The 27416-nt window shown below is 44.9% G+C and overlaps 1 protein-coding gene across 1 annotated transcript; it reads right to left on the bottom strand.

The window, feature by feature from the left end:
• Positions 1-991: 991 nt before the first annotated feature.
• On the bottom strand, positions 992-25594 carry Tmem165 (transmembrane protein 165). Its single transcript, XM_051170514.1, has 6 exons — positions 25386-25594; positions 13027-13252; positions 6724-6899; positions 6133-6312; positions 2485-2590; positions 992-1775 (listed from the first exon to the last, which is right to left on the bottom strand). Exons 1-6 carry the CDS (start codon positions 25590-25592, stop codon positions 1699-1701), a joined length of 972 nt encoding a protein of 323 aa, XP_051026471.1. The 5' UTR covers positions 25593-25594; the 3' UTR covers positions 992-1698.
• Positions 25595-27416: the final 1822 nt, after the last annotated feature.

The following is a 27416-nucleotide window of genomic DNA, read 5'->3' as shown; positions in this document are numbered from 1 at the left end:
TTAGATCCAGACTTTGTTTCCTTCGATTTTAAAAATAAAGAATACCTCAGTGCTGCCTCTCAGTATCACCTGCTTTATGTGGCACAAAATGTATAAGAGTCACACTTGGATTTATAGAAAGACTATTAAATGTTTTAAAATCTATCCATCAGTGACATTTCTTTCTTTCTTTCTTCAACAGTGGGGCCTAATTGTGTTGGAAGTATTTACCTTGTAGCTTATGTTTTAATTTCCACTTTCTCTAAGTGTCCTGCGGCTACAAGAATGCTTCCTCAAACAGTTCTGCTTAGTCCCCACATCCTCACCCAGTGCTGGAGGGAGGCTGCCCAAACTGTGAGGTTCATCAGGTTCCGAGGCTGCCAGCTGCTTTCTAGTTACAGCGTGTCTAACCAGTTTACAAGGTACAGTGTGGGGGCATGGCTTAGAATTTTTCAAAGTGTTTTGTGCTACCTCATGGAAATTGTTTTTCTGCCTTCTAACACTACATTTCTTATGGAGTTGGAAAACTTAAAAGCTTGCAGAAGAACTTCATCAATACTTGCTACTGCCTAGTAATACTTGGAAGATCTAACTAAAATGTAAACTTCAACAGTTTCCACAAGAGCATTACAAGACTAACTGGATTCTTCACAATCTCTTCAAGTTAGATTCCACTGTGTACACTTGTCATCACTCAGTAAACTGGCCAGGACATTTCTATAGAGGAACCAGTCTTCACATCTAATAATTAATGGCAGTGCTACCATGTTATGCTAGAACATAGGTTGAGAGAAAACAGCCTTTGCTGTCTGGGTACACTGTATGGTCACAATACACTGAGGTTGCTGTGATCAGAGGAAACAGCCTTGGCATAAAAGATGACTCTGTGCTCTGCACGAAACTTCATGTATTAGTTCCTTCATGTAGGAAATAACAGTGTAATAATAAATAATAGAAAATACTACTGCTTTGGTAAATTACAAAGTATTTTGTATCACACAAGGAAAACAAGTACTAGCCATACCACTTTTATTGCAATTGTATCTGTTACACTGTTTATTCAATATAGAAAAAATATGAATACATTCATAGTATTCTCTTTTAATTTGGTAAGTCCATGTTGTCAAATATTGACTATTTTTATATTGGGTGTCCTACCCAATTAAAAAAATATATAAGAGGGAGAATGGACCTAGCCAACAGCTCTTATTGTTTGTAATTGATACAACAATATCTTATTTCTCTTTAATCCTAATTCCCAAAAGACAAGATAAAACTACTGATTACTGGACCGGCTCAGAAGTACGTTTTTAAAAGTAGAAATAATTCATTCTTTTCCCCCAAGGAAATGTTTAAGGTATACATATAAACACCCCAGTAACCAAGGAGAAAATGTATTTATAAAGGGGTCATGCTACAAGAAAACTCAAATGGTCAGTCCCACTGCTATGGACACACATCTCAAACAGAAGTGGAGGCTGAAGTGTCAACATAATCAGGCTAGAGAAAACCCACACTTAGAAGTCTTTCTTTTTAAAGATTTTCTTTTTAAAAAATTTTACAAATCAAATCAATGATTACCTCTTTTGGACATAATAATTAAATGTGTCAAACAATGCTACAAAATACAGTATTTTCCATTACTTTTAGTTGTAACGTACACTATGTACAGAGAGAAAAGAGTTGCATATCTTAGGCTGAATACAGATGAACAGCTTTTTAAAAACCAGAATCTGGACTTATAAATAGAGCAGAAAATGCAAACGCCAAAAATACGATGCCTCCTATGATTGTCACTGGAAAAAAAAAGAGAGAATATGAGTGAGGCAACATTTCTTCCACTGTGACACTCTACAAGCAAAACCAAGTTTCCCTATTTTTCCAATCTTGCTAACTGCTCTTGAAAACAATGGCAGTGCGGGCACTGCGTAGAGTTAAGTTAAACTAAGTGTTGGTAAGCAGCAGTGGACTGTAGTAACTCGTCTTTTGAGGTGGGGGGGGGGGGGGACAGGTTTTCTCTGTGTAATAGCCCTGGCTGTCCTGGAACTCTATTTCAGATGAGGCTGGCCTGGAACTCACACAGATCCACCTGCCTCTGCCTCCCGAGTGCTGGGATTAAAGGTGAGCACCACCACACCCAGCTTTTTAAACACGCATGTGTGTATAGAGTGAAGTGAGACGGCATAGGACGTGAAAGTGCTGCTGCCAAGCCTGACCGTCGATGCCCACAAGCTCAGAGCCCAGTTCCCATTCAGTGTTGAAAATGTTCAAGTCTTCCATGAAGTTTTTTTGATGGTTCAGAAAACAAATTTGGCCATGTAATGTGTTCACCTGGGGAAAGAGGTCAGTGTGCAGAAGGCGTAATGGACGCCCAGGCTTGGGTGGGAAGCACAGAGCCCACATGGCCTCTGGAAGAGATGACCAGAGCTTGCACTCTTTATTGCTCTGATTTTCAAGCACAGACCAGATGATGTGTGCATTTTAATTGAAAGAGTGAGATCTTACCAGTTCTGACAGAGATCTTTTGTGCTATCATCCTTCCTCCAATTACTGCCAATCCAGTGCATAAGCAGTGTCCCACTGTTCCACCCACTGCTACACCATAGGGATCCTGGGAGTAGATGGAACAAGTGTTAATTTGTTAACTCAAAAAAAGGTCAGTATTGAATAGAACTGGATATGGGTTCTGAACCACAAAACACTAGAAGCACTTCTGAAAATCATGAAACACAAAATGGCTGCTTCAAGAAATCTGGGCAGTACAAGGCTAGATGGCCTGAATGTCTAACTCCTACATGGAACGGTATCCTTGTGCTTCCTGAGATTAACCTTAACCCTTGCACTTTTAGCTTAAGGAAAGGAATAAATAATACCAGAATACACTGGAAGGGTTTCTAGAAACCCAGAAGACGAGGTAAGAACCACACATACCTTTTGTGGAGGAAGAACAACAGAGCATTGGAGGGTTTCTACAGAGAGTCAAGGCGTCCTGAAGGCCTCTTACAGAGTATGTCAGGGAGGGGGTTGTGGGGTTGTACATTGCCACGTAACTGTGCCAGAGGCCAAGATTCTGCGTCTAGCTACAAGAAACCCTTAGGAACTCTGAATTAGCCTTTGTTTTGAGATACTTGCTGGTTTTAACACGAATGGATTTCAGCTTCTAAAGGCTAATGGGGACAATTAAATAGATGGGAGTAAGACCAAGGAGAAATGAACCCTGGTCAGAAATAGTGCTGCCGGGATCCAGGTAGGAGACGATGGCAAGAGAAAGGCAGATGAATGGGAAGGCGAGGGATGCTATGAAAGCAGGTCTAACACCCAACAGCTGCTGCACAGACACGGTAAGGCTGACGTGATAAAGACGGGGGACCATTCAATGCTGACGAGTACTTGTCATCTTGAGGATCAGAATTCTTTTCCAGCACCCATGTCAGATGGCTCATCACTACCTGTAACTGTTTCTAGGGAATTCAATACCTTCTTCTGGCTTCTGCAAGCACACACATACACATGGTATATACAGACTCATACATACTTTCTTTTAAAAGGAGCAGAGGAGTGAATTACGTACAGGTGGTAGCTAATTAGAAGTGACGTGTATTCACTTGAAAGCCAGGCGCAGCACAGCCTAGGCAGGAGGAGTGCCTGAAATTCAAGGCTAGCTTTGGTTAGATGAAGCAAGTTTCTGACTAGCCTAAAGTACAGAAAGAAAATTGCCTTTAGAAAAGGTCAGATTTGATGGTGAATAACATCACTCCAGAGAGCATTCATAGGAGAAAGTACAGACAAGTCAACCATGATGTAATCAACAGAACCAAGAGCAGCAGTTGGCCTCAACAACGCTCAGTGAGCACTAGTGAACATCCCTGATGTCTTATTTTTCTTGGTGCTGTGATAAACTGGAAAAGGCAACTTAAGGGTGTGGGTTTACTTTAGCTCATCACGCAGCTGAGCCATGAAGGCAGGAGTTTGCGGCAGCTGGTCGCTTGCATCCAGTCAGGAAGCAATCAGTGAGGAATGCTTATGTTCAGCTCACTGCTGTACAGCTGAAGGTCCTAGACCAGGAATGGCTCCTCCCTACTCATAAGTTGGGTCTTCTACCCTAATCTAGTCAACATAAGAGTGCCAGTTGATAACAGATCAACAGTCCTACCCTGTGAGGTCAGCAATCGGACGGTAGGTCTGTCCTCTCAACCAACCACAATAATGAATGCTCTCTGAACTTTGGAAGGTAAGAATGGAATACAGGGGTTTCATCCTCCCCAAAGACACCATGGAGGGAATAATGCAGAAAATGAAAGGCAAAGATTTATGTTATAAAGGAGGGTGGTTGGTTGGGGTGAAGAAAGCTGGGCAGCAGAGCTGCAGCCAGCTGCTATGAAAAGGCAGCGTATATACAGTCTGAGCCTGAGCATGTACCAGAGACTGTGGTCCTGTATTCACCTGAAAATAAAGTGGTACTAGAGAAAAGAAAATCAGTGGGTTAAATAAAGTGATTTTTAACAAAGACTGAAAAGAGATGCTGTTAACCTGTATTAATGGAACCTTCAAAAGCAAAACAGCATGGTCCATACAAAGAATAAGGTTAAAGGAGCAAAAGCAGACAGCTGCAGAGAGAGCTTTAGCACTGCTCAGGGTAGGTGACAGAAGGGCGCTAACACCGAGTGCTGAGCAGCCCCGTGCACTGCTCTCCTCCTGCAGCTGGGAATCTACAGTGGGAACTGCCAGGCAGGGCCTCCCGCTGACCCTGGCAGAACCTCTTCCACCACAACCTCATTTTAAGGCTCAATTCTGGAATACTAATAGCTGATGGAAGACTAGAAATGAAGACAGGATGTAGCCATTAAGGAGAATTTTTAAAGTTTGTTTTATGAGAATCAAATGGGGAGTTCCTTTTTTTTTTAAACTCTAAAGCATTTTTAGGGTTCTCTGATAAAATCTTTCCCTATGATCTCAGCCCTGGCCTGAAATACTTTGTATTTTAAGTTGTAGGACTACGTTAAGGAACTTGATCCTTTGTGACAGACATCTCCAAGGATGTAAATGTCTCGGTGTGCAATAGTGTAAGTGATACAGAATTAGATCAAGACCATGCAGGAGATGACAGTTAACCACCCCCTCCCAGTCCCCCAAATAGGTTCCAGACACAGACGAAAAGCTTGTCCCTACTCCAGGCACCCCAGCTCTCTGCATCTCAGCTTCCTATCTGTTCAGCAAGGGATGGAGGTGACTTCCACCTCAGGCTGCGGCAGTCAGCACTCTAGCGCTGAGGTGGCACAGAAATGTTCTACAAAACCAAGGTATGGAACAGCTGCAAGATGAGCCCTGTGAGCGTTCTGATATCCTCAGAGCCTATTTGTTCTCTCTGCATTTTAAAAGTAACTCTCCTTAGGTCAGTGAGAGGACTCAGCAGATAAAGGAACTTGGAAATTTTCTCTGAGCCATTAAAGTGATGTTGAAAAAGGAGTAATCAAAGAGCTGCTCAGAAATTCAGTGAGTGAGTAAATTCCCCCCACCCCCACCCCCTACCCCCGTTATACAAATTTTGCTGTTTTTTAAATTTTGTTTTTGTTTGTTTGTTTGTTTTTTGTTTTTCGAGACAGGGTTTCTCTGTGTAGCCTTGGCCATCCTGGACTCACTTTGTAGACCAGGCTGGCCTCGAACTCACAGCGATCCGCCTGCCTCTGCCTCCCGAGTGCTGGGATTAAAGGCGTGCGCCACCATGCCCGGCCAAAATTTGTTTGTTTTAATGTTAGTCTTAGTACCTATCCGAGGCTGACCCTGAATTCAAGATCATCATCATTTCCAGGGCTCCCCAGTGCTGGGTTAAAGGCATGTGATATACTAATTTATATCCCCAACAGGCACACAGAGAAGTCATGAGAAGGAAGCTGAGCAACAAAGGCACCAGCCACAGCTTTATTTTGGCAAAACACAGTAGAAGGACAAGACAAAAAGAATAGTTAAATTTGGGTTCCAGAACTAGAGACATTTAAAAAAAAAAAAAAAAACTTAGGCTACTATCAGGTCATAAAATGAAGAGAAAGTGTCAAACCTTTAGCAAGGGTTGTCACCCTGTAGCCCCTGACTGTCCACTGGTATAGAGCAATGTCAAACAGTGGCCTTGATCCAGAAGCATCAAATTCTACTCACCTCTCTAGCTGCCAGAACAATGGTAGTGAGTTGAGAGCGATCTCCCCATTCGGCCAAGAACGTTAATGTAAGAGCTTGAACAAAAATGGGTGAAATAAAATGTAACCACTTTTTCTGAGGTATCGTTGTGCCTGTACCAGCTTCAACATCCGGTCCATTTAAGAGTTTGGTTCGTTGGAACTGAAACAGATAAAAACTACCATTAACCCCAGGAAGCGTATCAAAACAGCATAAGGTTACTTTATCTGGTATACTCTGCAAAAGAAGTACAAGTCTCCATCCTCCAACTGCCCTTTAGCCACCAGCCTCACACAGTGTCAGTTTTCCCATTCCTCAACAAAACCAAACAATATGCGGATGCTTCAGAAACGTGGGACTAACAGTCCCGTGATTCAGGCACTTGCCTTCAGCCTGAAGCGCTGACTGTATTTGGTAAACATTGCCCTCCCCCCACATTCAGAGTAAGCCAGAATCAGAGCCAAGCTAGAGTAAGAGTAGAAACTCACTAAGCTGCCCCACCCCACACAGTGTGCCCCCCGCGAACCGTGCTGTGAGTTGTGTCGCCGTTGGCATGCACCAGCAACAACTTACTTCCTCATCCTTCTTCTTTAGCTCTGCTTGAACTTCTTCCAGCTCCTCCTGCCCCTCGTCTGGGCTCATCTTCAACCCTTCCCGAAGCATTCTAATGCCAAAAATGGCAAAGAGCGCAGTTGAAACATAGTATGTGTACACCCTGGGGATGACTGTGGTGGCATAGCCGAACAGAACTGTAAGGAAACGCCGTAGTGTTAACAGTGTCTTTACAGCAGACCACAGAAGCAGTGAAATCAAGAACAACTAATTGACACTGTTGAAGGAAAACTGGCCCATTCATATGAGACACTGAATACGTAAGGACCTGGAATACTTGGGCTTCTTTCTTTCCACAGCCAAACCTTTAGAATGCCAAAGCCCACTGGCTTTCCAGGGCAGGCCTGGCTTCATTATGGTGGCAGAGACATTTCTTAAGATGCTGACTGCTTCCCCAGCCCTGCTTCCCTTGCATCTGTGTGAGGCACTGTATTTGAGAGTTAGGCTGACAGTGATGACCTCTTAGAATTTCCAGATTTTATGAACTAGAAGCCATACTCCTCCATATTGTCAAAGATTTGTTTGTTTGTTTTGTTTTTTTTTTGAGACAAGGTTTCTCTGTGTAGCCTTGGCTGTCCTAGATTTGCTTTGTAAACCGGGCTGGCCTCAAACTAACAGTGATCTGGCTGCCTCTGCCTCCCCAGGTCCTGAGATTACAGGCGTATGCCACTGTGCCTGGCTTTGTCAAAGACCTTTAAAAGGTGAAGAATCATGACAAGTTTCTCTTATAGCATAAATCACACTGCTCTTTTTTACTATGTAAAGTTAGTATATCTTATAATACTAAAGATTCCTTATAGGTGTGTGTAGACACACCAATCTGGCACGTGCTTTCTATCTTCAGACATGCCAGTAACAAAAAGCACTTCAGGAGCTTTTGAGGCAGAGTAACCATGGGGTGTAATAGAAGCTGAGGAAGAGCAGGGACCTGCTGCAAGGACAAGGCAGGCAGCTGGACAGGATCCCACAGGCCAGTGTGGACAATGTAGTCAGCAAACAGCTGGGGAACGCACATGAGCATAAGACCAGGAGGAAGGAGTCTACAAGGCCAGAGGTCAGTCGTGTCTGGAGCAGATGCCAGAACCAGGAAGTTAGCATTTTGAAAGCATCAAGGGAAAATATGCAAGAACTACACTAAATCTCTGGAGAAATTTTGGTGAAGAGCAAGGTATGTGCTGTGTTTCAGTGTCGCCTCATAGGCTGGATGTTAGCTGCAAGAGAAGACGACATAAGAAAATCCTGCATTGGGTAAGCCCAGCTACAACGAGGGTGGGAATGGATGTCACGTGCTTCTATGGGACACTCCTCTGAAGACAGGACACCTTGCTGCTTCTAGCCAAGAATATGCTGAGTTACGTTTAGCCACGTGGACATATTCCACACAAAAAGAGGAAGGACCAGACTTTAAAAAAGAACAACTAAGTCAAATATGCAATCTTGCCTGACACTGTACAGGTGGAAACAGGTGCTACAAAGAACAAAAAGGAAATGTATGCCAGATTAAAGTACTCCTATCTATCTGTCTATACCTATACATATAAACCATAGTGTATAAGTACACGTTATTTACCTAGAGAGACAAAAATAAACATCCTCCAATTTTTCACACAGATTGGACCCAAATGCTAAAGCAGTGGAGAAGGTATCAGCAGGTGCATGTGAGCGGGAAGGGTGCGCGGTGCTCATTTTACTCCCTATAGTCTATCTGTACCGCTTACGGATTTATAATTACTTCCATAAGAGTCTGGGGCGATGGCGCAGATGAATGGATGAAGCTTGCCGCGCTGTGGAGCACGCCTGCAATCCCAGCAGCTGGGATGCAGAGGCAGGTGGATCTCTGAGCTTGAGGCCAGCCAGGTCTACAGAGTGAGTCCAGAACTCCGAGGCTACACATGGAAAACCTGTGTATAGATAAATAAGTAGATTATTTTTTAAAACAGGTAAAGTATTTACTGTGCAAGCATGAGGATCTGAGTTCAAATTAACTCATAAAGCTAGACATAGCTGCACACGCCTATAATCTTAGTGCTCATATGGGGCAAGAGAGAATGAGAGCCAGAGGCAGAAGAATCCAGAAGTTCATGGGTCAGGTAGGCTCACATACACAGTTAAACACAAGACCCTGACTCAGGTGGAAGGCAAAGACCAAGAAACACTGTCCTCTGACCTCCACACATGCACTGTGTATATACACATACAAGATAGAAAAAGAAAAGAAAACGGTTTCCTTTAAAAAATATTAAGTGTTGCAGTAAAACATAGAAAAGCTTTTGAAATCTCCCAACTGCACTCTTCTCTCTTCAGACACAACACCCTCGCAACCACACACAACTCAGGATGGAGACTCGCAGCAGCCCTCCTGCACGGCTGCCCTGCGGCCCACACGCACAGCCCCACAACACTAGCCCGTGCGCTAGGCTCCTGCCTGATGGACCCACATGTCTGCATCACTGGCCTTGTCTTCTAGAGGCAGTGTAAGTGTAACAATGGGTTCTCAAACACACAAGCCTTAGCCTGCCAGAGATCCCAAGATCAAGGCAGGCACCAACGGTGTGGCACATAAGTGGGCCCAGCCAGACAAGGACAATGTGTGTCCAGGAGACATGAAATGAGGGTGATTTCACCATACTAAGGTCATGTGGTGTAAACTCAGGAACTGTTTCCCTGGAGTGTTCCATCTAAGCCTGTTACACACAGCTGGCTGCCGGCGGCTGGAGCTGCAGCAGTGGAGCCTGGGCAGGGGGACCATGCAGTGCTCCCCTCTGCTGACTGCCATCGCACTGGGAGCAGACCCCTATGGTGTTTGGTATGCCTGGCTTTTCTCCCTCCCTTTGTTTCCTTTTTTTAAAAAAATACTCTAAGCTGAGTGGGTGTGGTGGCACATGCCTTTAATCCCAGCAGGAGTTCCAGGACAGCCAGAGCCACACAGAGCAACCCCGGCTCAAAAAGTCAAAAAATAAATACTAAACAAACCAACCAACCTTTACTGGCACTCAAACACTTCAGTGGCAACAGTTCGCTCAAGTGAATAATTCAGCTTTCTCCACTACTGCTAAATGTAATGATCAAGGTACTTAAAAGTTCTGTATAAAAAAGTACCATGTACAAAAACAGTAATTTGATACATTTCAGGAAAACTTTATTTGATGTACTTGATGGTTAACAAAAGTAACACAAAAAACATTACAGAGCTAGCTACCACTTCATAAATCAATCAAGGTGATTTTTTTTTATCAGATGATTTGTAACATTTCAGGTGTTCTGAACTGAGTAACACACTGTAACAAAAATTCCTTACTATTTACTTACTTTTTCCTATATTTATGTGAAAAACAATTTCTCAGCCATCAAAAAACTTAAAAAAAAAAAAAAATCAATGTGATGTATCTTAGTTCATTTTAGCAATAAGTATCCATCCACAAACCAATGGGTTCAAGTTCCTACTTTAAAATATGATTAAATTTGTGATGTATTTACATTAACTATATACTAATAATAACCATAATAATTCAATCTATAAATTTAAGTGTTTAGAGAACCTTCAACAACTTTTAAAATCCAGCATCATATGCATATTTTTCTTAGAGGAAGATAAATTAGTATGAGCTACACAAAGCGTTCAAGCAGTTAATGGAGTAGAGCTCGACGAGGCAACAGTACAGAAGAACAGAAGATCCAGTTTCCAGACTTCCAACTGTCGACGTTACGTGTTTCCTCATCAAAGGAACGACAGTGACAGCACATATGAAGCTAATGGTATCTAAGATTCCACTGGGTAGATTTTATTTTCTCTATCTATCTGTCTGTCTGTCCATCTATCTATCCATCTGTCTGTCCGTCCATCCATCCGTCCATCTATCCATCCATCCATTTATCTGTCTATCTATATTTATCTGTCTGTCTGTCTGTCTGTCTGTCTATCTATCTATCTATCTATCTAACGTCTAATGGGTGTGAGTGTTCTGTCTGCATGCATGCCTGACTCTTGAGGAAATCAGACGAGGATACCTAGCAGCCGCCCTGACCTGGAGCTAGGGATGGCTGGGCGTCACCATGTGGGTGCTGGGAGCCAAACCTGGGTCTCTGCAAGGGCAGCAAGTGCTATTAACTGCTAAACTCTCTCTCCAGCCTCAGATTTTACATTGTAATGCTCTTGTATTTTTAGTGCGTATATATGTGAGTATGAAGGTCTGTGCACATGGCAGCCACAAGAACACACCACGCCTCTCACTGAGCCTGAAGCTCGACAGTTCCAGTTGTCCAGTGAGCACTGTCTGCACGCCACAGTGCTGGGGCTAAGCCCGGCTCTCCATGTGGGTGCTGGGAATGAAAGCCCAGGTCCTCATGTTTATACAGCACGTGCTCTTCCCCCTTGAGCTCCTCTCCAGCCCTGCACTGGGAGTCGTTTAAAATTCTCTGTTTTTGCTTTATGCAACATATCAGAAATGAGATCTTTGCAACTCTTTAAATTTAAGTTTTAAAAACTATGTATTTTAGATAACATCAGATGAAGTACAAAAAAAGATGTTTAGGTCCCAAAAGGGCCATCATGGAGGGCAGGAGGTGGGAGAGGGACAGGACGAAGATGTAGCAGTGCTGAGACAAAGGACCACGCTGTGAGAACTGACGGAGCTGCAGTAATGACGCGGCCAGCACCAGCAGCACACTCCTGACAGTGTTCAGAGGGCACGTCCCAAGTGGGAGCACCAGTTTCAAATCTATTTCCTGTAATCAGTATTACTTCTTAAAAAACATATGACATGAATAAAAATGCGTATCCTTATATAAAGCACATATTCCAAGGGAGCTCATGTCGTCGTGACGGCTCTCAGGTCCATCCCACCCTCTACACGCCCTGCTTCCTATCTTCCTTTTTTTAAGTTAGAGAGCACATAAGACCATATACTCCTGGGCACACAGCCCTCCACTGGGAAAATGGATGACCTACCAGAGGCCACACTCTTTAAAAAAAAAAAAAACAGGGGGCTGGGAGGGGAGGCTCCCTCCCCAAGAAGCCGTCAGCTGTCCACAGCTCCTGAGTTTGGGATGGAGATCATAAGCCGCGCCCTGGTTTTCTCCAGCACTGCTGACAGGCACAGCTGCTGTGCGCTCGTGAGTGCAGTGCTCCTCACGTCCACAAGACTGCTTCACTCTGGTCCTCTCTGACCTCGGGCTCTTCCAATCTTTAACCCCCTCTTCTGTGACATATTACTTCTGAAGAGAAAATTAGCTGTGACTATAAAATGTTAATACTTACACTAATTTTCAAATTGTGAATAGTATTCAAATTACACTAAATATCTGAAGTACTCGTGTCTATAAAAGCACAAGCTTTAATTAAGCATAAAGGCAGCAGAGTCAGAAATAGACCTTGTTTTGCATTTTATCAAATTACTTTCATTATGGTAGAGATAAATGCCAAAGCCCTCCAGATAAACTATCTCATCACTACAGAACAGAAACCATGAGGTACGTAGGAAACTGTTATGTGCAGAGAGGAGAAGCTAAAGGTCAGGGCTCAGTTAATTCACTTAGCAGGGTCTGGCATGGGAAGTCAGTCTCAAACCCAGCTGTGGCTCAAAGGGGACAGCCTGTTCTGACACACTTGGGGTAGCGCTGATGTAGCAGCTAACGAGGGCTCAGTTACTTGAGTATTAAACTGACTTTTTTGTGGTCCAACACCTTACAATTAGAGCCTACAAGCCAGTAAGCCAAACAGTAACACAAACAAGAAGGCTAAAGAACACTTCATTCCACATAAGCAGGGTAAGAAAAAGCTTAGCTGCTTCTCAGTGCTGCCACCCAGTGGCCTTCAGGAAGAAAACATGCAATTTGCTGTGGCCTCTTGAATCCCATTTCTAAAACTGCAAATATAAATAAGCTTATCTGGACTGAAGAGAAAACAAAAACAAAAACAAAAAAACTGAACTATAAAATTAAGAAATTAAGATGGCCGAGTGCTTGTTGCTCTTACAGAAACCCGGATTCAGTTGCCCACCCCTCCATGAAGGTTCACTTCCATCTAACACCCTCTTCCTGAACTCCGCAGGTAGCAGGCACACACCATGCACATGAAGGCAAAACACTCATATACACAGAATGAACTTATCGAAACAATAAATAATAACAAGGATCAAATCCACCAGTGAATAAATGATAGTGTGTACACTGAAGCCATCTGTTGCTACCAGTGTGGCTGGGTGAAGGACTCACCCCCACACGTGCGTTCCCTCCAGCCCCTGCTCCCTGGGAAAGCACCCTTACCTGACAGGCACGTCATCAAGGCCAGGGCAAGCATGGCCCCGGCCAGCACCGTCAGGCGGTTATAGCGCATGGCCATGATGGCAGCTATGAAAAATGTCTTGTCGCCGAGTTCCGACACTATGATGACTGATATGGCAGCAACAAATGCATGGATAAATCCCAGGTTCGTTTGGGTAGCTGCATCTTCTCTGTTGGTATGAACTGGGGCAGCTGCTGTAAGTCCTTTCTGAAAATTAAAAGATCAAATGATATTTTAAGTCATTTAATTGATATTCTTTTATTGTAATGAAAAAAGTAGTAGTAGTTGTTATTGGTGGTGGTCATTCCAGTGGTTTACTGCTTTATAATTCTAAATGCCATCAGTCATTTGGGTGGGAGACTCGGGTCTGTTTTTAAACATTCCCTGACATGAAGCTGACAAGACACTGACACTGTAAAGGACCAAGTAGGAACCCAGGCAGCTCTCAAGAGGCCACAGAGAGCGGTGGCACTAGCTAAGACAAAGTTTAATATAGCTGGATATGCAGACGCTCCTATGACGAACTCTAAAAATATCCTGCAAAGTCATCTGGTAAAAAGGCAAAGCAGTCTTGGTGGATATTCACATGAAAAGTAGACAAAACTTAAATGGCCTGCCCCAAAGCTGGATGCGAAGTTCTGACGCCCTGCCCTTTACGAAGACCCTGCGCTCTGAAGAGCATCAGAAATGGTGAGATTCACAAATCGGGATTGGCAAGGTAGTAGAGGTAACCCCACTGTTCACAATGTAAAGAGACTACAAACAGTACAAAAGGAGACAGAAGGGTGGGAGGGAAAAGGGGGAGGTGAAGAGAAAAAAGCATAAAGTTAGATTGCACAGCAGAGATTTTATGTAGCCAAGATAGATGTGAGCTGTGAAATCTAAGCTACTTAGTTCCTGGCTCATTCCTAGGAAAGCTCACTGGCTGGAACTTGAAGGTCAGGGGGTCTAGGTCTCAGTAGCTAGGGGTCATGCAGCTCTGTCTATGCCATATGTAGCTAGGGGTTATGCAGCTCTGCCTATGCCACATGTCAATCTTCATATTTTGCATGTGTATATTATTCTTTTACACGTGACATAAACTTGACTCAAATACTACAGGGTACAACAGAACTGTAAGAACTGCCCAGACTATTAGACCTCTGAGCTAAATTCTCTGCAGTACTGGTAGCCAGCTCTTAATGAAGCAGGTACCACTTTAAATGTTCTTTCTCCATCATCACGTTAGTTCTATGTATGCTAATATTCCTTTAAAACGAGCTTCTAGCTGGTCCAATAGCCTATGAGCATTAAGCATCAGCCACCACACATAGCTAAAGTATTTATGTGAAAAGACTTCTCAAAATTTCGAGATCTGAAGTCCAAGAAAATTTCAGGAGTAAATACATGGTACTTAAGATCACTTAGTTCCAAAGCTCAGAAAGAGAAAAGTTTGCATTTCAAATCACAGTATAAATAAACACTTTATATTTCCCTGGTTTTTTTAAGCCTTAAGTCCTTGGACAGATTAGTTAGTCTGATCTTGTATGAAATAAAGAATCGAGTTTGCCTGAAGAATACAATGAAGGGAGGGGCTGGGGAGACGGCTCAGTGCTCTTCGAGAGATTCATTTGGTCCTCAGCATTCTAAGGCATCTCAAAACCACCTGTAGCTCCAACTCTAAGGGATTAGACACCCTCTCCTGGCTTCCACAGACATGCATGGGACATACATTCACACACACACATAAGTCAATGAAAATATTCTTATGGGCAAGTCCAGCAGATGCTTTAGCAAGTAAAGGTGCTTGCTGCCAAACCTGATTACCAAGACTCATGCTGGACAGAAAGAACCAACTCCTCCAAGCTTCTGACCTCTCTGCACATTTGCATGTACACACACACACACACACACACACACACACACACACACACAACCTACTGTGTCCAGTTAGTGGTGTCAGTCTGTAATGGACGAAAAGCTCATCAAAGAAGTTTTTTCCAGCAGACAGGCCACTACAGATACCTGAACTGGTCAGAATATAAAGAGTAAGTGACTGTGGGTAGCCCAGCCCCAAATGGGACAATTATGATACTTGATTTTAAAAATCTCCATCTTCACAATATCCTGACACTTCATTTTTGGCTAACCAGGACTGGCTTAATAACTGGGAAGAGCTATAGATGTAGTTTACTTGTCTTCTTTATGGAAAATTTTGAGAATTTGAAGGATTGTGTTTGTTTTACTTTGTTACATTCTTTTTCTTTCATTTACTTAATTTTGTGTGTGTGTGTATACATACAAATATGCAGAGAGGTACACACACATACACATAAAATATACACAATAATGTATGAATTTGAGATGGGACACTAGTGGAGCCAGAAGGATAGAGGGAGAGGTAGAAATTATGCAGATACAGTATACTCCTGTGTGAAATTCTCAATTTTAAAAAATGAAATTATTACCTGGGTCAGAAGACAGGCTTGTTAGCACTTATCTACTGCTCAGCATGGAAGGCCTGGATTCCTGGTCTGGTCAGCCTTCCTGACTAAATCCTGGCTAAATCCACAGCTCTGGAATCAAACTGCCTGGGGTTCACCACCCAAAGCCTTACCAATATGGCCCGACTCAATCATCTGCCAGCTGAGGCAGGCATGGCCCTGAACTGCTCGGAGTTTCAGGTGAACCAAGCCCTCAGGATAGTGCCTTTCAGTATCCAGCAGCACTCAGGTCCTCCAACACACAACAGGACCAGCGCAGAGGCCTTCCTGACACAAACTACTCCATGTCACATCCCTGCTGAGCTTAAAGAGATGTTATGCCGAGAATACAGCATGAACACCCTCAGCTGTTTCTATTCAACTTCAATGATCTGATCACATCTCCTCACACAGTTCCCACGATGGACCTGCTTTCTCCAGCAGCCAGCAGGGCAGCACTTAATGTAAGACACCCCAAGCTAAAAAACTGCCTCGTATATACATTTATATTTTCTGGTTTAAGTTTCCCATTTAAGAAAACAAAACCAGGGGCTGGAGAGATGGCTCAGCGGTTAAGAGCACTGACTGTTCTTCTAGAGGTCATGAGTTCAATTCCCAGCAACCACATGGTGGCTCACAGCCATCTATAATGTGATCTGATACCCTCCTCTGGCCTGCAGGTATACATGCAGGCAGAGCTCTGTATACATAATAATAAATAATAAATCTTTAAAAAAAAAAAAAAAAAAAAAAAAAAAAAAAAAAAAAGAAAACAAAACCAGGCAAAATTATTTGAGAAAGTAATTTAGGCCAACACTAACTTATAAGCACTATTTTTTTAATTGCCATGAAGTATTCTAACACTTTTCGTACCACCTTTAAAGCGGTGTGTTATATGCTGACTTCTCTTTGGTGGCTCAGTGACGTGCAGTGCAGCTTGAGAGCTCCTCCGGCCTCTGTGGCACAGCCTCGGTCAGTCAGACTTCCCTTCGCAGTACTCTTCCCTCTGCCCCATTCGTCCAAACCGCTCTAACCCAGCTCAAAGACAACATCTGAAGCACGGCTCATCTGGCCTCCGGCCCTTTTCACCCCTGGTCCCTGAAATCCAGCCGCATGCATACTCTGACGATGTGTCACAGAAGGTGAGAATAGCAAAAGTGAGGACAGAACACTGGAGAGCTGCCATTTCTATAGCAGAAACGTGTGTCAATGAAATGCTGGTAAGAAAGGACAAAGCAGCTAAGTGTCTGGCCAGTAGGAATCTGATGAAATCCATATAAAATATACTGGCTGGCAAGGTACCTCAGCAGTAAAGGCACTTACGTTCAAACCTACCAACCTGCGCTCCATCCCTGGGACACTCACGGTGGCAGGAGAACTGACTTCCACAAGTTGTCCACTGATCTCCACATGTGTGCTATGGCACACAGGTGCCCACAAACACACACAGATAAATAAATGTAATCTAAAAATGTTAAAGTCATGCAAATACAAGAATAAAACTGTTCTACAAATGCTAATATTGAAAATCCATTAAGATGCTTTAGATGAAAGACGTGTTCTCTGTGTATGGGAGAGGGAGTTGTGTACACGATTCTGAATGCGCCCAGATCTAAGAAGCAGCGCGCATTTCCAGAAGGAGAGCAGAACAGGGTGGGTGAGACACTTTCCTTAAAGAACCAAGTCCTTTCCAGCTCTGCGGGCATACAGCTCCTGTGGTAATTACAACTCTGCTGCTACAATTTCAAAGCAGCTGTCAAATACTTTATGAAATAGCATGGCTCTGTGCCAAAGGAGCCTTACTTACAGCACCAGCCTACTGGGGGTGATCTGGTCTGCAAGTGATGCTTCTCGCCACACAGCCTTCTGGACCTTCTAGATTTTTGCCATCATGCACCCAGGTAAAGATAGTTTGTATGCATCACTTCAAAAATCTCTCTGAAATTTTATTTTTAACCATGTGTGCATGCACACATGCACTTCTGAGGGCAGGTACCCACAGAACCCATGAGAGGGTGTTGGATTCCTTGGAACTAAAATTGTAAGTGGCTGTGAGCCACCCTACGTGGGTACTTGGAACCAAGATTGAGTCCCTCACAAGAGCAGTATCTTAACAGCTGAGCCATCGCTCTAGCCCCTTCCACAGACTGTCAAGCTCACCTGATGCTCCAGCAGGCAAGAGCAAGTCCTTGCTCTGCACTCAAAGGCCAGGGAGCTCATACCCGTAACCTCGGACCAACAAGTGGAATATGGGGTGTGAGATTCTTTCTCAAGACCCATAGGATCCAGGACTACACTCCTAGATCGGGTAACCAGAAAATACAGCGCAACGCCATGTCCTCTGCCTGGTCCTGACAAACAAGGAGAAAGAATAAAGCTTGTTTGTCTCAAGAGAGTAAACCACTGGATGGAATGCTTGCGGTCTGAAAAACTGCACCCCCAATGAAAAGTGTACTTGATAATGATAACCTAACTCAGAGGCAAGAGGAAAGCCCCTATAAAGATTCTGAATGTAAGCTAGACATGGCTGCGGCACTGTGAATAACAATCAGGGCAGAGGCAGAGTGTCTGCTACTGGGCCTACCAAATGGTGAGCTGACTAACAGTAATGGTGAAACTAACCAGAGAAAAGAATGTGCACATGACAGAAAGAGGGGAAAAACAAAAAAACCAAAAGTCAATGGGTCCTAGGAAGTGGCTACATTTTAGCACTTGAAAGGGAATGCTGCTGTGTATTCCACAAAAGGAGGAGGCATCCCACCTACAGATGTCTTAGCATATTGATATAGTAACCTGCAGATCTGCATGCCAAATCACAATATTGGAAGTACAAAACTCATTTCCCAAATCCTCAGCTCGTCCCTCAGGCACCTGGGACTTCATGCTTGACCCACTATGTGCAATCCAACAGAAGCTTTTCACTCCTGTGCTTTCCCTTGCTGTCCTAACAAAGGCTGTTTCCTTAGTGTTCAAAGTAAAATCACAGCCATATGCTTCCTTACACATCCCTGGGGTTGGGCGGCCTTAGCACTGAAGTCTAAAGAACAAGAACATTTTCAGAAGTTCACCCCTTAGTATTAGCTGTATGCTCTGGGCTCAAATACGCATAGGGTGTTACTTTGTAGAATCTAACAGACGACCATTCTGCGTGCATGCCATGCTCTACGAGCCTTGGCTTGGCTTAGTCAAGCTGGTTTCCGCTCCAGGGAAACTGACCTGCAGCAGCTATACCTCTCTCCCTCAGTAGTCCAATTGCCACTGTTTTGGTTTCCTCATGTCCAGCTCAAAAGCTCATGTCATGGTCAGTTTTACGATGTCCTTAGCTGGGCTCTGGGCTCCCCAGCTGGGCACACTAAGTATGGTATGGCAACATAGGCAATTTTCAGGTGCTGCTTTAAGTAACAGATTACCTGGGATAATGTGTGCAGCATATCCAATCATTTAAAAGGCCACGAGACCAAGGCTTTCCGACAAAGCTTGCTGGGGCCACGCCTGAGAGACATGCCATTGTCTTGCCTGTCGGCTAACCTATCTCTAGATAAGCTGCTTGCCAGGCCAGTCTCGACAACTGTCAAATCCTTGCAAAACATCTTTTTAAAAGAGAAACCTGTAATCCAAGCACCCAGGTAGGCAGAGACAGGCAGATCCCTGAGTTTGAGGCCAACCTGGTCTACAAAGCAATTCCAGGACAGCCAAGGCTATACAGAAAAATCCTGTCTTGGGAAAAAACTTAAAACTTGGCTAGGTTACAAGTGTGCTTCAAAATGATGGATGTGGGGTGCTGGAGAGACAGGGTCTCTCTGTGTAGCCTTGGCTGTCCTGGACTCGCTTTGTAGACCAGGCTGGCCTCCAACTCAGAGCGATCCGCCTGCCTCTGCCTCCCAAGTGCTGGGATTAAAGGCATGCGCCACCACTGGCATATAAATAAGTCTTAAATGGACAGAAGAGCAAGGAGGGAATTCAGGTAATAAAAGATTAAAGCAAAGACTAGCTGACAGCTAACCCTCCAGTAGAAGTGGTGTTTAAGCTGCAGAGCAGAAACTAATGGGGCAGACAGTGCTAATAAAGGTCCCTCATTATTTGTTCTTCTTTTCTCAAAATAAGATAAACTGTGTAAGAGGAACTAAAGGAGCCAGCGGAAGGGAGAGAATAAAAGAATCAAAGGAAGATGGAGCTGGAGGTTCAGAGGAGAGCAGAGCGTGGGGAGGGCTGAGGGTGTGGCTGGCTGGTAGAACACCCTCTAACCCTAAACCCTGGCGTCAGTCTACAACACTATGGTCCTACAGGGAACAAAGCCAGAAGCCGTCATGGAGACCCACAGGACATCTGCTGGGAGGGAGGGGAGAGCAGCTTCAGCTCTGGCACTTCACTACTCAATCACACCACAGACAAGACGACGTGGACACTGCGGTGTTCCTCACAGTATTCCAAAACAGCACTGCGTGGGTGTGCTAACAGAAAACACAAACTGCATCCTGACAACAGGATCAGCAGCCTACAGTTAAACAAATAAACAAACAAACGTCTGAGCAGAGGGCTGGGGAGATGGCTCAGTACATAGTCTGCCAAAAACAAGGGGAACTTGAGCTTAGACGCCAGGAGCATGCAAACCCAGGTAGGGCAGCATCGGCCTAGAACCTCAGAGCTCCTCCAGCAAGACAGAAGGACGGACAGGCAGGCGGGGAATCCCCAGGAGCTTGCAGGACATCCCGCATGGCACACACAGCACAAACAAGAGCCCTGTGCCAAACACGGTGGAAAGGCAGGACCAACAACAGGTGCTCGCGCGCGCTCTCGCACTCTCTCTCTCTCTCTCTCTCTCTCTCTCTCTCTCTCTCACACACACACACACACACACACACACACACACACACACACTAACACTCCTGCATATAATACCCTCATTTAGGAAACTCTGATCCCTGGAGACGGAGTCTTACAACATGGGATGCACTCAACTTCAAGTCTCCTATTGTAACTTCCCACATGCTGAGTTCATAGTGTGTGTCACCCACCACACCATTATCCTCAAGCGATAATGACAAAGACAAAATTCTCATTCTAATCATACAGTTTAATTAACAAAAACATGACTTAATGAATTCTTTTATTCATGATGAAACAAGGAAGGATGCTTGCTTTGAAACAAAATCTATAGCTTACCACCAAAAGACTGATTCCATCCCCCTCAAAATTTATGTATCACTCAATAAGAAGTTATTAAGCAAGAGGTGGCACCATGTTGAGATGACAGGCTGTGGGACAACACTTAGGACTAGCTAAGGCTCAACAATACTGACAAAGTCAGAACAGGTCTTTCCAGAAAATACGAAAATGTGCAAAAAAAGACAAAACAGAAGAAAAAGTCATGTGATTTGAAACAATGGCCCTGCAGACAAAGCCAGTTTTAAAAGATAACAATGATGAGAGACTGGGTCAGGAGTACCTCCTGGAGCGGAGCTGGGTCTGTAATAGAGCTCGAAGTACCAACAGAGCCCCATCTAACCTAAAACTCATGGGTGTGTGCCACCATGACCTCATAAAGCCATTTTATTACAAACTTAGCTCTTTCTGGGTGATTTTGTAGACCTAAAATAGTATTTTATTTGTAACTAGTATTACATTTGACTCCTATTATATACTTAACAATTACTTTCCATGAAATTTCCTTATTTATTTATTTATTTATGTTTTGTTTTTTTTTTCGAGACAGGGTTTCTCTGTGTAGCCTTGGCTGTCCTAGACTTGCCTTGTAGACCAAACTCAGAGAAACTGCCTGCCCTTGCCTCCCTGAGAGCTGGGATTGAAGGTGTGTACCACCATGCCCAGCTCATAAAACTTATTTCTGGTAACATTCAGCAACTTTGTTTTATGAGCATTACCATTCTACTGTGTATTTATATATTTGAAGGATATTAACTACTTAGTTTTACTGATTTTTCTGAGCGAGTTCTTCTGATGACACGGAGTTCCAAAAGTAGCAGGTCATACAGAGGCCCCCTGAGTCTTCACAGCTAAAAGCACCAATTACAGCCATGAAAAGGATGAGATCTGTGTGTCGGAGAACATGCAGAAAGAATGCAGCTTAAATGTCATTTAACCATTTTATGAAAATAGAAAAATGATGGATCCTATGGAGTGTTCTCGCAATAAATAAGTAAAAGAATAGCAACAAGTAGAGTGAAAACTAGAACCGGAGCAGGACCAGATAACGGGCTTCTGTATGTCTACAACAGTGCTCTGCAGTCAGTATACTTCCCTCAATGTCAGAAAATATAGGATCTATACTCTGCCCCGGAAAGAAATAGGAAAACAAAAACAAGGCCAAACTAAGGTCACTATCTGTAGCATAAAACAGACTTATGACTCTATGTTCAAAGGGACTCCTCTGCTCCTGCCTCAGCCTCCCAAGGGCTGGACAACTGTGTGTCACCACTGGCCTTCTTTTTAACCAGATTATAAAGACAAAAACTGTTCAACACACAGAGAGCCCTGTTTGGAAGTTCAGCCACCTCACTGAACCCAGTAAGATACAACAACTTGTTTGTATAGTCTCATCCACTCGAAAGCCTACCAATGAAGTCAGATTTCCCCCCTTTGTTTTCCTAGTCTGCTCTCCATATAGTGGCCTCAAAAGGTTAAATTTAAATATTCCATCCTTTTAAAACAACCACTGCATACAGCTGCAAAGTCAGGTGAAACCTAGATACTCAACAAATCCGAATCCTTGCTTATCTGAGTGCTAACCTGTACAGTGACCATTGATGTCACTGCGTGGAAGTGAGAGATACTTTTATTAAACAATTTAAGAAACATGGAAGAGCCGGGCGTGGTGACGCACGCCTTTAATCCCAGCACTCGGGAGGCAGAGGCAGGCGGATCGCTGTGAGTTCGAGGCCAGCCTGGTCTAAAAAGGGAGTCCAGAACAGCCAAGACTACACAGAGAAACCCTGTCTCAAAAAAAAAAAAAAAAAAAAAAAAAAAAAAAAAAAAAAAAAAAGAAACACGGAAGAAAAACATTCTCAATGTACTTGAGTACTATAAGAAATATTTGAGCCACAGCAAAAAGTTACACAAAAATATAATTGAGACAATGCTTTGCTATTATGTGTAAATCATCAATTCCTAATGGGAAAGAACCACCAAAAATATGAAAATATTAAAACAAAACAACAAAAACAGTGTCAGAGACTTCCCTCCAACCCAAATGCCCATAGACCACTTAAATGAAGCCAACACATAATCTCTACCACTGTGACCTTTACTTAAAGTGGTTAGATTTTTCTCCAGCATTCTAAAAAGGACTGTAATAACTACAGCTGTGCTTGCCACTATTTCTGTCTTAAAAGTTGTAACATGACTACAACCTCCATGAAATGCCTAAAAAGGTATACATTCATAAACTGCGCTCTTGTATCTAGGGCTGTTTCGCTCATAGTGGTGACTGCTTTAAAGTAAACTTCTGATGCTGCAGTAAGTAAGTGCCAGCCGCTTAATGACTCGGCATTTCAGAGCCTGTTCAGAGGCAGATGTATAGAGTGGGGACAGATCAGGCCGACCTTGCCAAGCAGTCATGGGAATGGCAGCGATGCTACTGACCTAAGGAGGCAGAGTGGGCAGGGGAGCCCTCCACCCAATGCCTCTGTGCCCAACAACTGGAGCCTGGCTTCCTTACTGACTCCCACTTCTACACCTGCCACCTGATTTCCACTGCTATCACGAGGCATTTATTACTCTTAAATTCAAACACTTCTGATCTCCCCCCAAGTGTGTGCATGTGTGTTGTAAACTTTACAAGAGCCCCAGAATTAACAACTATATAATCAGTTGTAATTTTCTATGCTAAAACCAATCCATTAATGAAGAAAATCACAGGTAGATGAAAAACTTGAGTTTTTCTTAACTGCACCTAGTAAATCCTTTAGCAGGTAAGACAGCTGGATATATACTATTAAAAAAGTGTTTTCCTGCCTGAGTGCATTGTCTTTCCATAAACGTATTTAAAACCTGACAGGAAGTGAAATGTAAAGTTTTATATTTTTCTCATAGAAAATTACTTAGCAAATGCCACACAAGGTCTTAGGAAAGAGACAGCAAAGAATAAGGTGCAAAGAATAAGCTCTCAAGACATTAACACAATGAAGAGCAGACAGACAGGCGGACAGACTATGTACACAGGTTTTAGGGATCAAGTCAGAAGCAAGAGTGTGGAAAGGGATAAAGCAATAGTCCCTCAAAAGCAGGGGAGGGAGGTCGAGATGTTTTTTCCAGTGTTATCCATCATCCACTAAAACCCATTAGAACAAAACAAATGGCTTGGGCTCTAGCAGAATGCAAGACTGCTAAGAGCACCTGGCAAGCTGAGAGGCAGCAACCTGGCTTCCAGCTCTGGTTCTCCTAAGAATCAGGTTCTGCCCATGGGCTTTAAAGCACTCCTCTTCTCACACCTAGGCTGCCCTATCCACAACCAGGAAATGTCGCCTGCTCAGCCTGCCAAAGGGCTGAAGTGAGGCTGCAATCAGCTCACCCCATCTTAACTTCACAATAACTAGATCTCCTAACAGGTGGCTATTTATTTAACTTCTTGGGTACTTCCAGTAAGGAGAATTTTTTTTTCCTTTTTTCTCAAGACCATTACTATATTCTGCACAGGTGATTCTTAGAAAGTACTTGTTGTGTAAAACCAAACTTAGAATCACACAAATTACCATCTTTGGGTACTGCACAGAAAAAAAAATGAAATACGGGAACGTGAACCGTGAAGAAACGAAAACGCCCGTTGACTCTTCTAACAAGCACATCTTGGGAAAAGTTCCAGAGATTTCTGCTGGCTCTGACTCGCAGGCTTCAAGCTTGAGTCCTGTTGTAAGGTCTTTGTTTAGGAGAGACTGGCAAGAGAGCACATGTCAGGTCTCAGAGACAGCGAGGGAGTGCTGGGTCCCTAAAAGCCCTGGAGTTCGGCTGGAACGGGATGGTGAGGGAAACATGAATAGCCTTCGGGCTTATGACTGAAGTCACAACAGAGCCACTCTCTTAAGATTTCTGGGAGGAATGCAGAGTTCGATGCTTAGGAGAAGTTGGCGGCGCAGACAGGGATGGTGGTGGTAAACTGAATGCCCAAATGGGCCGGGCTAACAGAAACTAAGACTCCAGAATGCAGAGGTCAAAATTTGAAGGAGAGAAGGCAAGTCTGAATTAAGTAGGACAGAAAAGAGAAATTCTACAGACAGAGATTAAAAGGTCAACTACAAGATTCTGGTTTGCTTAGAGATGAACTATTAGAATCCCCCACTCCAAACAGTCTACCATCAGACACAAGTCTCTGTGTTCTTAAGGGCCACACTTCCTTCAAGCCAAAGCACGTTTTAAAAAAGGGAGGTGCTGATGCATAATCTCTAGACACTGTATTTGGCAAAGAACCACAGGGTGTGCCAAGCTGAATTCGGGTAAGCATCTCTGGATGGGTTGCTTCAACAAGGCCAAGGTGATGATGAGTCGAGACGCCAGCCTCCCAGCTGCCCTGTGCTAAAAACTTTCTACTTGGGATGAGTCGTTCCAGTCTTTCCAGTATGGCATATCTCATCTGCAGGACGCAGAATCCAGGGCAAGCCTGTCAGTACCGGGGATCTAGAGGACCTCTGGGGACCCCCGGCTGGAGCTCTCGCTTTCCCTTCCCCCCCATACAAACAGGCAGGCGAGGCCAGGCCGCGCCTGGGAAAGCAGTCAGTCACCCTCCTCCTAGCGAGGCTTGCAGGGTCCGGTTCCCCTCCCCCCAGCCGCCTCGGAAAGAGGGCGGCGCCGCCAGCGCCCGAGCCTGGTACCCGGCGGCCCGCACCGCTGCCTCCGCCCGCCCCATCCCCTCCAGCCGCCGCCCTCACCTCCGCCCGGGCCGGCTCCAGGCCCTGCACCGCCGCGGGCTGCGGCTGCAGCTGCTGGGCGGGCGCTGGAGGCTCCTGGTTCTGGTGGCTCAGGTCTTCCTCCGGGCCGGCGCGGACCCCGGTCGGGGCCCAGAGCAGCGGAAGCAGCAGGACCAGGAGCAGCCGTCGCGTCCGCGCCCGGCCGTCCCCCCGGGCCGCGGCCGCCATCCTGCCCGCCCGCCCGCCCAGCCGGCACCGCGCCGCGGCAGGAGGAAGTGCGAGCGAAGGGAAGCGTGGAGCCCGGCGTGCAGGGAGGCGCGTCCGTTGGGCCTCGCCCAGGCTCAGCGGACAGCTTGCACCACGCGGGACGCGGCGACCGGGACAGACCGGCTGCAGCCACTCCGCAGCTACCGGGCAGCAAGAACCTACACTCTCCTCCAACTGCCTCCGCGGCCCAACTCCTTCGACCCCGCCCCCTGGCCAGGACGGCTTCCCATTGGCCCGACGTCAGCCTCGGCGTCATGACGTTTCCGGCAGGTTGAGGTGCTGCTCGCGCTCTCCTCCCATTGGACCCGACGCACGGGGCAGGTAGCGGGCACTATGTGATTGACGCTCCCCGCATCCCTCCGGGCCCCACCGGACACCCCCTGGCCTCTTGGCCCTGCGGCAGCCAGGCTGCGAGGCTTGCACTAGCATTTCCCTCAAGAGCCTTAGGCAGTTAAACCCAAAGCCGCCCCACCTCAACTTCTATTAAATGTCAAGTGAGTCGCAGCCCCGCTACTTACGTGGCACTTTTCTGGCAGGAACTGTCACACCTTAAAGTGGCGGTCCACCCACCCTCATCCAAGTCCCAGTGCCACCTGCACTGAATATTCTTCGGTGGTCCATATGCTGGCTTTTGAAGGCTCAGAAGTAGTATTCAGAAGTAAAAGATGAAACCGTCTAAGCTTTATTTTAAAACATTGTTGAATAGCCGCCAACCAAAAATATCTAATACTGCCCTGGATCAGAATGCCTTACCCTATGGGAGATCCTGAAAAGGTTTGGCTTTTGTAGTTGAGTGGTTAGGACTTTTGTGGGATGGAGGTCTTGGGCAGGCAAGACTAGAAGACAGGCAAGAATAGTTGTTTAGGCTCTAGAATATGACTGCATTTGTTTTTAAAGAAAAGCTAAGCTACGTAATTACCCGAGTTACACAAACACACACACATACACAACACAGTGCTAACCACGTGCCAGGCACTATTCTAATCCTACCCCTATTTCCACCAGCCATTCTGGTTGCCTCTCCTTAGCCTTCCCAACTTTGTTCCTTACAGAATGCACCACTTGGCCCTTCAAGCCATAGCTGACCGGTGGTACTGGTATGGTGAGGTGACTAGGATGCCTCCACACATAGTCTGGAGTGCAGCTGTTGCACCTCCAAGTTTATTCCTGGAATGCAAAAGTTCTGAGCCCCGGTAATCCAGTGTAAGAGAACAGAAGTCCAGGCTCCTTCAGCTGCCTCCTTTTTCTGCAAAGATTTGCCTTGCTCAAAAGGACCTGCAAAGGAGACGTGGAGGGCCAAGTGGACGGAATAAAAGGAGTCCCCCAATAGATGGAGGCGGAAGGGTTAAGTGCCACAGGTCCTTGAACCCTGCTAGGGGCTAGGTTTGGCTTTTGTTGTTGTTGTTTTGGTTTGGTTTGGTTTTGGTTTTTGGTTTGGTTTGGTTTTGGTTTTGGTTTTTTCTCTAGGATTTTGTTTGTTTGTTTTTGTTTTGTTTTCTAGAGTTAGCCTCCCCCAGGCTGTGACTGTCTCAGAAGATGGGCTTATGGCTAGATTGTAGTTACCCCGAATAGATAGAGCAAACAGGCTCATGGGCTGAAGCTGCCCGGGTGATGAGATGCTGATTGCTAAGTCCCAATGGCTCTAGAGTAAGACAGTCAGACAAGGGGCTGGGAAGCTTTGTTCCCAGAGGGCAGGGTTACAGGGGCAGACCCTGAGGAGAAGGGGATTTCCTCAGCCCCTCAGTGTTGGTGTTGCCTAGCTAGCTCCCTGGCCTCACATGGGCT

The sequence above is a fragment of the Acomys russatus genome, chromosome 28 (genome assembly GCF_903995435.1).
Source record: "Acomys russatus chromosome 28, mAcoRus1.1, whole genome shotgun sequence".
In the NCBI taxonomy this organism is placed as follows: Eukaryota; Metazoa; Chordata; class Mammalia; order Rodentia; family Muridae; genus Acomys; species Acomys russatus.
The sequence above is the reverse complement of the archived record's forward strand: the minus strand, read 5'-3'. Positions and strand labels throughout refer to the sequence as shown.

What these genes read in the sequence shown, in the direction of transcription:
- Tmem165 (XM_051170514.1), bottom strand. Translation starts at nt 25,592, where the DNA reads ATGGCGGCCGCGGCCCGGGGGGACGGCCGGGCGCGGACGCGACGGCTG. An exon ending in CTTGATGACGTGCCTGTCAG is followed by an intron (nt 6,900 to 13,026) that starts GTAAGGGTGCTT and finishes GTTTCCTTACAG; the next exon opens with TTCTGTTCGGCTATGCCACC. An exon ending in TAAAGAAGAAGGATGAGGAA is followed by an intron (nt 6,313 to 6,723) that starts GTAAGTTGTTGC and finishes TATCTGTTTCAG; the next exon opens with TTCCAACGAACCAAACTCTT.